A 12,295-nucleotide genomic window follows, 5' to 3' on the forward strand; every position below is an offset into this window, starting at 1 on the left:
ACATAATACACATAAACTGTGAAAGACATTATTATCCATTTGTATTAGTTATTGTACAGAAAACGCACGAAACAAGTACAAATACTCCACGATATTTGTACAATAGAAAACCAGTTTTACTAGTTGAGGTGTTGGCTGTGACGTACAAATCTGTCACACGTTTTCGGTTGTTTACAATTCACTTGCTGGAAATATAGTGCGAAAAAGCTTGATAATAAATACCTTAGACGATTTTACTGTGTAGATGCGTGCGATATTTTTACCCGTCTCTTGTATTTTGAATCGCCCTGTACGGGCTCGTCAAAATAGAGCGAGACTCGTAAAATACTACTCACTAAAGATATATGTAAATGCACCCACTGATTTCGTGCTTCGACACTCCACTCAGGCTAATTGCAAAAAGGGAAGTAAGGCTTGGTTCTTGCATGCAACCATGCAAATGTAACTAATATTAACTGAAGAATCGTTTAAAGAATTGTTCAAAGGGTGTGGACTGTGTGCTATAAGTTGGACCAGGGGCTCGTATCTTGACCGTCCCAAAACTTTTCGGGCCTTTTCCGGGTGTGAAACTTCCCAAAATATATTACGAACGAAAAGATTTTAAGTCACCAAACGGCACAATCATTTTGCGTTTTGTTATCTTGGAAATATGTTAAAAGACCACCTCATCAAAACAAGCGGATGGCAAATTCGTAAATGGCTTTTCGGACCCGAATGGCCTTCGGGACTATCGAGACAAGTTATAGAAAACCATTTCAGAAAGAAGAATCGAGTTCTACTCCGTAACGCGCCCCGCCAGAGTTGAATTTCTAACCTGGTCGGAGCTCAACATTGTGTTATGTAAATAGCCCACTTTCGATATATGAAAATTCAGTTCTAAACAAAAGGCATCATCTCGAGGCTCTGGGAAATAAACTCGTAAAAATCCTTATATTTATTCCCTAGACCCTCGAGATGATGGCTTTTGTTTGGACTGAATTTTAATATATCAAAAGTGGGCAAGAGAAAATGAGGGGACAGAGAGGGAGGCTCAGGGCGTTGGCCGGGATATGTCATGTCCACGAAAATCATCTTTAGACGAGCGGAAGTCTTTGTTCTAGCGGAAGTCTAACTTCCGAGACGTCCGCATACAGCCTTGCCTTGCCCTCAGGTTCTTAGTGAAAAGAGAAAATGGCGGGGCACGTAAAAGGCTGATGAAAAAAGATGTCGAGGCTTCCTCCGTGTGTTCGTCACCCGACTGTTGATCGCTAACATCGCTGTCGTCGTGCCATGAACTGTCGCCTTCGCTATTCGTTTCTGACGCGCGTCCTCCGTTTAATTCACTGATGTCAGCCAGCGAGTCATTCGTGTCCACAAAAATAGTAGAAATTATTTCCCAGCTGGAATTATCAGACCAGAAAAAGCATTTTCCGCGTTTCTGAAAGTCTTTTTCATCGACAAACGTTAAGTCCACTTCGTCCGCCATTACATAAAATCTTTGCTTTTCTTTCAAACATCAGACCGAGGTTGGCCTGCATGCGGACGTCTCGGAAGACAGACTTCCGCTCGCCTAAAAATAACCTTTGTGGACATGACATATCTCAAGGGCTGGACCGGAAGCGTCCCTCTCTGTCCCCTAATTTTCTCTTAAAGTGGGTTATTGCGTCGCAACGGGCTTGTGACATCAGCCAATGAACTGTGTTCCTATAACGTCATGTAACTGTTGAAAAGGAGCGATTGGAATAAAAGGTTTGCCTGGAGTAACATAAATCGATCAACTTGCCCCAAAACAAAGAACTTTTCTAGGAAGGAAATTGCAACAAAAGTAATAAATTGCTGAGTGATCAGAAACAGCTTCTTTATTAAGAAGGCGTTACGAAATCGTTAAATTTTTGGGTCAGTTTTTTCTTCTAGACGATCCTACACACTCGATTGCTAGAGGAAAGAAGGTGAAAGGAAGGCCATGAAGTTATTGCGTGGACGAAAAATCTATGACGATTCGAATACAGTAGGCGACATTTTACACGGCGACCAAATTGAACACGTTTGTGTTCGGATGCCTTACGTATACAGACACTCAAGTCACAGAACACCCAACAATTTCGTTCTCCTCCTTCCAAAGCAATTCACCACACAGCAACGACCATAAGCAACCAATCAGTGTTTGTTCAATGTACAATCTAACCATCATATTTATTACGTATGACAGCCATCGATGAATCAATCACCAATCCGTATTTCCTAGCCAAGTTGAGGACATCCTGTTCCGTTAACCCCAATGCTTCCACATTTCGTTGTAAATATTGCAACCGTTCGTTGTAAATATTGCAACGTTGCAAATATTGCAACCGATCATAGAAAACTGGAACAGAAAATAAATCCAAAATGAAGACATCAACGTATAGGAGAAGATCAGTTTTTAGCTAGTTCTTTCAAAACATTCTTTACGTTATTAAAATGTGTTTTACATTTAAACACAAGTAATGAAATCAGGCCTTAGTTGATCAAAGGCCTTATGCAGAGGAGAAGCCACCACGTTGTGAAACTACATTGTTCGTGGTTAGTCTTACGAAGCTCGTGTGGACTGTGTGCTATAAGTTGGACCAGGGGCTGGTTTCTTGACCGTCCCGAAACTTTTCGGACCTTTTCCGGGTGTGAAACTTCCCAAAATATCTTACGAACGAAGAGATTTTAAGTCCACCGAACGGCACAATCATTTTGCGTTTTGTTATCTTGGAAATATGTTAAAAGACCACCTCATCAAAACAAGCGGATGGCAAATTCGAAAATGGTTTTTCGGACCCGAATAGCTCTCGGGATTATCGAGAAACGAGACAAAGGGAGAATGGCGCCCACCTCAAATCCAACACGGTGGCTCGGTGAGAGATCACAGAGTCTGAACGGTACTCTCAATCCCTAGCTTGACGCCACACCTGCATTTCAGGCCTCCGCCCATTCTTAATAAAAGAGTTGGACGGCCCACGGTTTCTTTTCTTTTCCCACTTCAATTCATCGCCCAAACGCTAAGCACGGGAACCAGAAATTTAACTGAAAGAGATTACAAGAAGAAGCCGTGAAGTAAAATACGTCACGAGAAAACGAGGTTAGTAAAATATTCGTTATATTTATTGGCACTTGAATCAAGCAGGATAGATTGGTAAAGCGGCCGTAATGCGAAATATGGCTGGCTAAACTGACTAATCAAAATGCGCGTACCATCGAGGAAACTACGAACTAGAGCTTATCGTAAATCACAAAAAGGGTTCTCAATATATGTTTTGTTCAATGTACAATCTAACCATCATGTTTAATACGTATGACAGCTGTCAATCAATTAATCACCAATCCGTATTTCCTAGCCAAGTTGCATGAGGACATCCTCTTCCGTCAACCCCAATGCTTCCACCTTTCGTTGTAAATACTGCAACAGATCATTGACAGCTGGAACAAAAAAAAAATTCAAAATGAATACATCAACGTCTGGGAGTAGAGCAGAGAACTAAAACATTCTTTACGTTAGTAAAACGTGTTTTATATTTAAACACAAGTAATGACATCAGGCCTTAGTTCATCAAAGGCATTATCCAGTGGATAAGCCACTATCTAGATCATAAAATGCAGGCCATGCAAAACGTTGGCTAAGCTTTACTTAGACTCTCAAAGTCCTTTCAATTTTTTTTTTCCGCTAAGTGAATAGTGGTTGGGTTAATTTCGACTTCGTGGCTCGTTCGGTCGCTGCCCGACCTCACTTCAAGTTCGCTTCGCGCGCTTTAATTTCCCAATCGAAGTGGAGTTTCGAGAGAGCGACTTGGAGCAACTGTCTAGCCTTTACTTATATGTGCTTAGAATGTGCATATTCACCGTGACGGTTAAGTGAGCAAATAATCAAGTCTTTGCACAAACTGAAACTGTCAGATATACCTCTTACTAACCGAGTTCGAAGTCCATACTGCAAGTTACGGACTACGGAAGTTTTTTCCCGTTGATTTATGGCCCAAGCGCCCAATCAACGGGAAAAAAACCAAGAACCGTAACTTACAGTACGAACCTAGAAAACTAGGTTACTAACATATTTATTATACCTCTGAGCTTAATCCCGCGCGCGGGAAAGAAAACTAAAGGCCGACAGTGGGCCGTAATGTAGAATACGGCCCAAAAAATTCACCAATCACAGTGCGCGTACCAAGTGAGAGATATGATAAAGTGGTTTATCCAATGGATAAGGTTATCCGGTCTTTTAACAACTGCAGGGGACTGTTTAGGGAGGATTTCTTATTGGAGGGTCCTGAATGAAGGCCGTAAGCCGCCCGTTTCTGGGAGGAATAAAAATCATGTCCACACACCCCTTCACCCGGAACATTCGGATATGCAATTTTTCCTGAATTCTCCACTGGATATGTTGTAAAAAAAACATAGCAAAATTCCAAGCATTTCAAGTATTTTTTTTTTTTCCTTCAGCCCGAAAGTATTTTCAACTACAATGGTATCATTTTAGTCACTACAAAAACTTGTACAATAAATAAATTTGACTTTCCTTAGTTGGGATTACTTGAAATTGAAGGTCACTGTGTGATACGATAATTATAATCACACAAATGGACATTGAAAGCCGATTATCTTTTACCCTTGTCATCCACTCAGTCTGCTGATTTTTGTCATTAAATTTGTTTTGGTTTGCAAGGGATGGGGGTTGGGGGATGGGGTCAATTGAGCACCCTAGGACCCCCGTCTAGTCACGCCCCTGCTGTAATGAAACTATTCACTAAACAAAAAATCACTCTTATTTTTCTTTGGATCGAGGAGAAAATGACATCAAAGGCTAACTAGTTTAGAACTGAAAAACGTGTGTACGCCGCAGAATTTATATGCAGCACGGGAGTTTAGGCTTTCAGATATTTTAACTCACGTTTTGCATATTTTATACTCTGCATTCATACGCTAAAATTTTAAGATAGTGAGCCTCTGACGTCACTTTTCCCTGGACCCAAGAACCCTCTGAAGTCCAATCGGTCAGTCTCAATCACATGGACAGAATATTGAATGCCAAAGATCCAAACGAATAACATTGGTAGAAAAGTGCGCAGCATAAAATCGAACTCAGCAAGAATTCTTGACAACGATACAAACAGAGTTTATTGATACTGAGATCAAGGTTCCATATAACTACGTGTGAATCGAACCACGTGTTTGAACTTATTCTTGATTATGCCGTAGGGTAGTATACCGTATGTCGTATGCCGGTTCGAACTGAAATACAATAATGAAAATAGAAGCTAACTTAACTAATATATTTTATAGCAAAGAGGATAAAACGATATAAACGACGAAACTAGTTAAATGCGGTAAATTCTGTAGCATGTACTACTTCTATTCTGGCTTGAAACGCAATAATCCGCTGTGAACTAGCACAAACTATAAAGGGATAACGCTATACGATACTAATCTTGGACGTAATTACGATATAAGATGAACCTAGCTAGCGAGGAAAGAAAACTGTAACGAAGTGTCGAACATAAAGGCGACTGACCGACTTAGTGCGATATAAAGGCTATTTATAGCTAGTAAAAGGACTTAACTATACTGAAACGAATAACGATGAAAACTAAAAACTATCCTAAGAAACCAATAAATAGATTACTCACTTTGATTTGCACACGCACTAACTTGACTTGATAACCACGAGTGTAGAGAGAAATCTATGGCCCAATGCCGAGTAGATGTCGACGCAGTGAAGTCTACACTAGAACTAACTAACTGGGAAAACCCTACCAAATATGTAACCAAGAGAGCACGTGTACGAAACTTAGCGGTTTGGGCTATTTCCCTAACGGAAATTACAGTCTAGGGCTGGTTCACCGCAGTAGATTAAAAAATAACAACGCATAGCTAGAAAATGATAATAATACGATAACATTACCGAAACAAAAGCCCGCGGAAATTACTAAACCGAAAACATCGTGTTTCAAACCAACATTCCGGCCCCTTAAAGGCGGTACTGCAGATAGCCTTTACAAGAAGAAAGAAAGCAGGGTTTGAAACATGAGGTAAACTAAACTATACCTACTAGTAATTAATTAATTGATTGATTACATTACATCGTCTAACAGAGTTCCATAATCCACCAATAAGGATAGATTATCAGTGTTCATAATGTTCTTAGTCACTGTTGCTTGATACAGCAGCTGCCTCCAGTAGCACAATCTTGTCGATGGGTCGAACAAGCTCGGATGTACTGGTCTTCACCTTGACGGAACGTACAAGTCCATCGTTACGACTGGCATGTACCTCCAGGATCCGACCGAGTGGCCAGGAGTTGCGGGGCTTGTTTTCATCCAATATCAGAACAAGATCGTCCTCTGCAAAGTTTCTCTGCTGTTTGGTCCATTTCTGTCTCTGCTGCAGCGACGGGAGGTATTCACGAACCCATCGTTTCCAGAATATGTCTGCCAAGTACTGTACTTGACGCCATCTGCGAGTGTAGTAGTTATCATGTTTCGTGAAGTTCCCGGGCGGGACTACAGGACCTGTCCTCAGTAGTAGCAGGTGGTTTGGTGTCAGTGGTTCTAGGTCACGTGGGTCGTCTGACAGCTTTGTGATCGGTCGTCCGTTGATTATAGCCTCCACTTCACACAGCAGGGTGTTGAGGCCCTCGTCGTCCAGCACTTGCTCTTTCATAAGCGCTTTCATGACCTTGCGAACCGTTCGTATACATCGCTCCCATACTCCGCCGTGGTGGGAGCCAGCAGGTGGGTTGAACGTCCACTTGACATTCCGTTGGAGGAGAAATTCGTGAATTTGTGAGTGGTTCCAATCGTTGACTGCCTCTCGTAGTTCGCGTTCTCCCTTCACGAAGTTTCCGCCGTTGTCTGAGCGCATCTCTTCTGGTTGACCTCTTCTTGCGATAAATCTGCGCAGGGCATTGATAAAAGACTCTGTGTCCAGTGATGATGCCACCTCTATATGGACTGCGCGGAGTGTGAGACACGTGAATATCACGCCATAACGCTTGACCTTAGTCCTTCCGCGTCGGACTTCGAACGGTCCAAAGCAGTCAACCCCTGTATAGGTGAATGGCGGTTTCGAGGGAGTTACTCTGTCCTCGGGTAGGTTTGCCATTTTTTGTTGGGCCAGTGGTGCCTGACGTTTACGGCAGCTGAAGCAGTCGTTGAGAACGTTTCGCACGGTAGATCTTCCGTTTATTATCCAGTATCTCTCTCTTGTGAGCGACAGTGTGTATTCTAGGCCCGAATGCCCAGAAATGAGATGGTAGTACTGAATAATGAGCTTGACCACGTGATGCTTCTTTGGAAGGACCACTGGATGCATTGCATCGGTGTTGATTGGCGCTCGCTGAAGACGACCACCAACTCGGATGAGACCTCGCATCAGGATCGGGTCAAGGTTGAATATGTTGCTGGATTTCTTTAGCCCGTTCTTTCTTGTCGGGGTTCCCTGTGGTTTTACTCGTTTGAGAATATCTTGCTCTTCCTTGAAGCATTGGCTCTGAACGTACTTGATGATTTCAAATTCGGCGTTGTTCAGTTCTGCTATGGTGATGGGCGTGGCAGTGCTGGTTGACTGAATGCTGACCGGCTCTCCTGCCTTTCGTTTCTTGCTCAAACAAGAGAAGTTTGACTTGAAGCGCAGCATCCATGCTACGAATTTCTTGAGATGGACCCAAGATGAGAACCGTTCGAATATTTCTGAGGTGTGATCTCGAGCAGTAACTTGACTCAAATACGTAACTGAGTCTTTCTTGACTTCTGGGTCGTCATCGGGAATGGTAGTGTTCATATCAGCAGGTCTTTTTGGCCATGTGTCGCTGGGCTGACTAAGGAATTCTGGACCATGCAGCCAGCGTTGAAGAGAGTCTGCTGACACGCCTCTTGAAGCATCGTCGGCTGGATTGAGTTGGGTGTTGACGTATCTCCACTGAGATGGAGAAGACGCGTCGTGTATCGTCGCGACCCGATTGGCGACGAAAGTTTGAAATCGCTTGTCCTGATTTTCCAGGTAACGCAGGACACAGGTGCTGTCTGTCCAGAAGAATGATTGATTGATTGGTAGACTTAATTCCCCTCGAGACATTTTCTCTAGTCTTGTTGCAACGACGGCTGCTGATAACTCCATTCGGGGAACTGTAACTGGTTTGATTGGCGCAAGTCTGGCCTTTCCCATAACGAACGAGCATTTGACGTTTCCACCTGCATCCGTGATTCTGAGGTAGGTAGCTGCTCCGTATCCCTGTTTTGATGCATCAGAAAAGTGGTGCAGCTGGCATGAGGCGATCCCACCGAGTTCTGGAGACTTGAAACAGCGGTCAACTGTGAGCTGCTCTAGCTTGGGTAGCTCCCGCAGCCATGCCTCCCAGCGATGAATGAATTCGTCTGGAATCTTGTCATCCCAGCCGTACTGATTACGGCATAGGTCTTGCAGGATAAGTTTCGCTTTCAGAATGAATGGAGCGACGAATCCCAGGGGGTCGTACACTGGATAGTATGCCTCTCCTGGTGGCAGGTCTGTCTTTAACTATGATGCTGAAACCAAACGTGTCGGATGACACGTTCCATTGCACTCCTAACGCTCTTTCAACTGGCAGCTTGTCGAAATCTAACCCTTTAACTTGTGCAGCTCTTTCAGACTCCGGCAAGGACTCGAGTACTCTTTTCGAGTTCGACAACCATTTGGTAAGCTTGAATCCGCCTCTTGTAAGGAGCTCTCGCAACTGGTCTGCGAGGGTTACAGCTGCGTCTTCAGTGGGAACTGACTTTAAGCAGTCATCAACATAGAAGTTTCGTTCCACGGTCTGAATGGTTTCAGGGTTGAAGTCAGCCTCGTTGTCTTGGGCTGTTTTCTTGAGTGCGAAGTTCGCGCAGCTGGGAGATGATGTTCCTCCAAACAAGTGGACTCTCATTTCATATTCTTCGGGTTCGCTGTCCAGGTTGCCGTCGGGCCACCACAGGAACCTTAGGGCGTCACAATCGCTCGGGCGAACTCTAACTTGGTGGAACATCGCCTCGATGTCCGACATTAAGGCGATGCGTTCTTCTCTGAATCTCGAGAGGACACCAACGAGCGAATTGGTTAGGTCCGGCCCCTGTAGCAGCTGGTCGTTTAAGGAGGTCCCATGGCATTTTGCTGAGCAGTCGAACACCACCCTGATTTTTCCTGGCTTTTGGGGATTAAACACTGGGTGATGTGGGAGGTACCAGTGGGTTTTTAAAGGTCCCAGTTCCTGGCTTGTTACTTTCCTGGCGTAGTCTTTGGACAGAAGGTCGTCCATGAACGTCTTGTACTTTTGATAGACCATTGGTTCCTTTAGCAGGCGCTTCTTCAGGTGATTAAGTCGACGTTCTGCTAAAGGTCTGTTGTTTGGAAGGCGTGGTGGGAAAGACTTCCATGGTAGGGCCATTTCATAATGGCCGTTGACTAACTTCACCGTTTCCTCCATGGTATGTAAAGCTTTGCGGTCGTTAAGCGACATTGACGTTTTTGTTTCGTACAGGGAGTCGTTGAATTCTTGATTGCAAAACTCCTTAAACCGTTCTTCAAGGGTTTTGTTTGCTTGTAGAAAGTTCACAGTAGACACTTGGGTGGTTGTCGGTCTTCCCAATGGACCATTGAACACCCAGCCTAAGACTGTTCGGGTAGCGAAGGGACCACCATCCTCGCTTTGTCGGATTTCTCTGGGTTGAAAGGCTTCTGGTACGTCACTACCGATTAACAGACCGATCTCGGCGTCTATGTGTGCGACATCGATTCCCTTTAGATACGGCCAGCGGTCAATATCCTCTTGTTTGGCGATGGCCTCTGAAGGGATTGGCAGACTTGGTCTAGAGTAGACCTTCGGGAGCTGAACCGCAAGGCTATCACTTAGATGGAAGGCTTCCAGACTGACCAGGGAGCATTCGATTGGGTCATTTTCGCCCTCCAACGTTGTAAGCGAGAGCGTTGTCTTGGCTCCCTCGAGGTTGAGCTTTCTCAGAAGGCCTTCGGTGCAAAAGGACGTGTTTGACCCAGAATCAAGGAACGCGTATGTCTGAACCATCTTATCTTTGCCCTTGGCTTTAACCCGGACTGGGACGATTGCGAGCCCAGTGACGGAAGAACTTGAAGTTGAATAAGTGTTCCGGACGTAGCCATTGCTAGCTGGACTGGGAGTGGCAGGCGTTGGCTCAGCAGTTTCGCCCTGGTCCCCGTTTGGAATATCTGCTACAGTTAATGTCGTGGAGGCGTTCGTGCTGTCTTTTGGATGGAGGAAGGTAGAATGCTTTCCACTGCATCCTTGAACTCTACAGAAACTCTCCTTTGGGCAGTCCCTAACGAAATGGCCAGGATGAAGGCAGTTACTGCAGAGTTTCTTTTGGTCTATAAACCTCTTCCTCTCATCAAGCGACTGCTTTCGGAACTTGTCGCAGCGTGAAAGCCAGTGATTTGAAGGGCAGAGCAGACACTTGGGCTTAGGCTTCTCAATAGGTGCCTTTGAAAGTGTCACTTCCCCAAGGGTCGAGAAACCACCCGACTTTGGCGGTTTCCTCTGGGGTTTGCCACTCGGAGGCCGCACCTTGTTCTCGTTGAAGATCTTGCCGAATACTGGATGGGTGGCGGCTCTGGCTCTTGCTGTCACGAACTCCATAATGTCCTTAACAGTCACATCCCTTTCTTCTTTCTCGACAATGCGGTCAACGGTATCGCGCCATTTCAAACGAATGCCGTACGGAAGTCTGTCGATGATCTTTTTCAGGTTATCTGGGTTATCCAGCTTGTTGAGGTACCCGATTTGTCTGAGGGTATTAACACAGCTTGTTAATTGGATTGAGAACTGCTGGAGCGCTTGGCCATCCTCGGCTTTGATGACTGGACCTCCGATAAGTCTCTGCACGTGCGCCGCGGCTATTTTGTAGTTTTGGCCATAGCGATTTCGGAGCAATCGTTTTGCTTCGAGGTATCCTTCCTCTTCTCGCATTGATAGACAGCTCTTCATCAGTTCTTTCACAGGTCCAGACGTGTACTGTACCAGATAGTACAGACGGGAGCTGGGACTTGGAGTTTTTCTTTCGACGAGATTCTCGAAGGAACGCACGAAATCGCAATAGTCGATCGGATCTCCACTGAAGACCTGCATATCCGGTTGGGGTAACGTAAGGGACATCACGCCTAGTTGTTGCTGCTGTACGAGCTGCTGCATAGCGCGATTTTGCTGTTCTTGACTTTCCAAGAGGCGATGAAAGGATTCCTCATGGAAGCTACCATTTTGGAGGCTGATTGGTAAACGTGGCGGGTCTGGATATCCTTCATTGTAAGGCTCAACGGAATGCGAATTAATCGGGGTTTCACTAGGCTTATGAGAATCTTTAGGAACTCCTTCTCGCGGCGTAGACGCATTCGTGACCTGTGTCGGAGGCCTAATTGACTGATCTGGCTGGTGGGTGTTACGTGCGCCGCGAATAATTGATTTTCTCGTATCATCCGCTTCCGCTTCGATTTCTTCATACACTTTTCTCTCGGCCTCGGCTTCCGCTATTTCGGCTTGAAGTTCTATTTTGGCTTTCCTTTGTCGAAGTTTTAGCTCCTCAAACTGCAACTCATGCAAGCTTGAAAGATTTGCGGCTCTTGCTTCGAGCGCTGCCTTTCGCGCCGCTGATTTTGCCTTTGTGCTGGCTGAACTCCTTGTTGAACTGACGGCAGAACGCGTACGGAGGGACGCGCGTGACCCGGCGTTACTTATCGAATCATCGGGGCGGATTTGGGTTCTTTGACCTGTCAACAACCTTTGGGCGTCAGGAGCCATTAACCATGACGCAATTTCTCTCTCGAGCTCGGAAGCTAATTCCAGGAGCGAGGCGTAATAATTTTCAGATTCTTCTCTTTCCGGTTGAGATTTAATTTGGTTGTGGTAAGCCTCGTGAGCAATTTTGAATTGTTCCAATACTTCGTCCAACTCCATTTGGACCTGTTGAACAATGTCGGTGGACTCACGTGCAGCGAGTAACTCATTCAGTTTATTGACCGTTTCCGTCACGTTAGTTTCTGCCAATCTGCGGGCGGCCTTTAATTGATCGATCGATGATAGCGGATTAGCGGAAGCCATTGTTAAGATCCTCGATAAATCCGATTAATTGCGGTAGACAACAAAACGACAACCTTGGGTTGAGTTGGCTGACAGATGCCAGAACTTGTCGCAAATGTGCTTCGGAGTGATTGGCGTGAAGATTTGTCAGCGAATTCTTCGAATTCCTTCACGGCAAATCAAATTCGAACTAAATGTCAATTCACATGGACAGAATATTGAATGCCAAAGATCCAAAGGAAATAC

The 12,295-nt window shown here is 45.0% G+C and overlaps 2 protein-coding genes across 2 annotated transcripts; both read right to left on the reverse strand.

Annotated features, from left to right (window-relative positions):
* Nucleotides 1-6,135: 6,135 nt before the first annotated feature.
* On the reverse strand, nt 6,136-8,157 carry LOC138055901 (uncharacterized). Its single transcript, XM_068901767.1, has one exon. It carries the CDS (start codon nt 8,155-8,157, stop codon nt 6,136-6,138), a length of 2,022 nt encoding a protein of 673 aa, XP_068757868.1.
* Nucleotides 8,158-8,395: 238 nt separating this feature from the next.
* On the reverse strand, nt 8,396-12,070 carry LOC138055902 (uncharacterized). Its single transcript, XM_068901769.1, has one exon. The coding sequence runs from the start codon at nt 12,068-12,070 to the stop codon at nt 8,396-8,398; it is 3,675 nt and encodes a 1,224-aa protein (XP_068757870.1).
* Between the last annotated feature and the right edge of the window lie 225 nt (nt 12,071-12,295).

The sequence above is a fragment of the Montipora capricornis genome, chromosome 7, assembly GCF_036669925.1.
Source record: "Montipora capricornis isolate CH-2021 chromosome 7, ASM3666992v2, whole genome shotgun sequence".
Lineage (NCBI taxonomy): Eukaryota > Metazoa > Cnidaria > Anthozoa > Scleractinia > Acroporidae > Montipora > Montipora capricornis.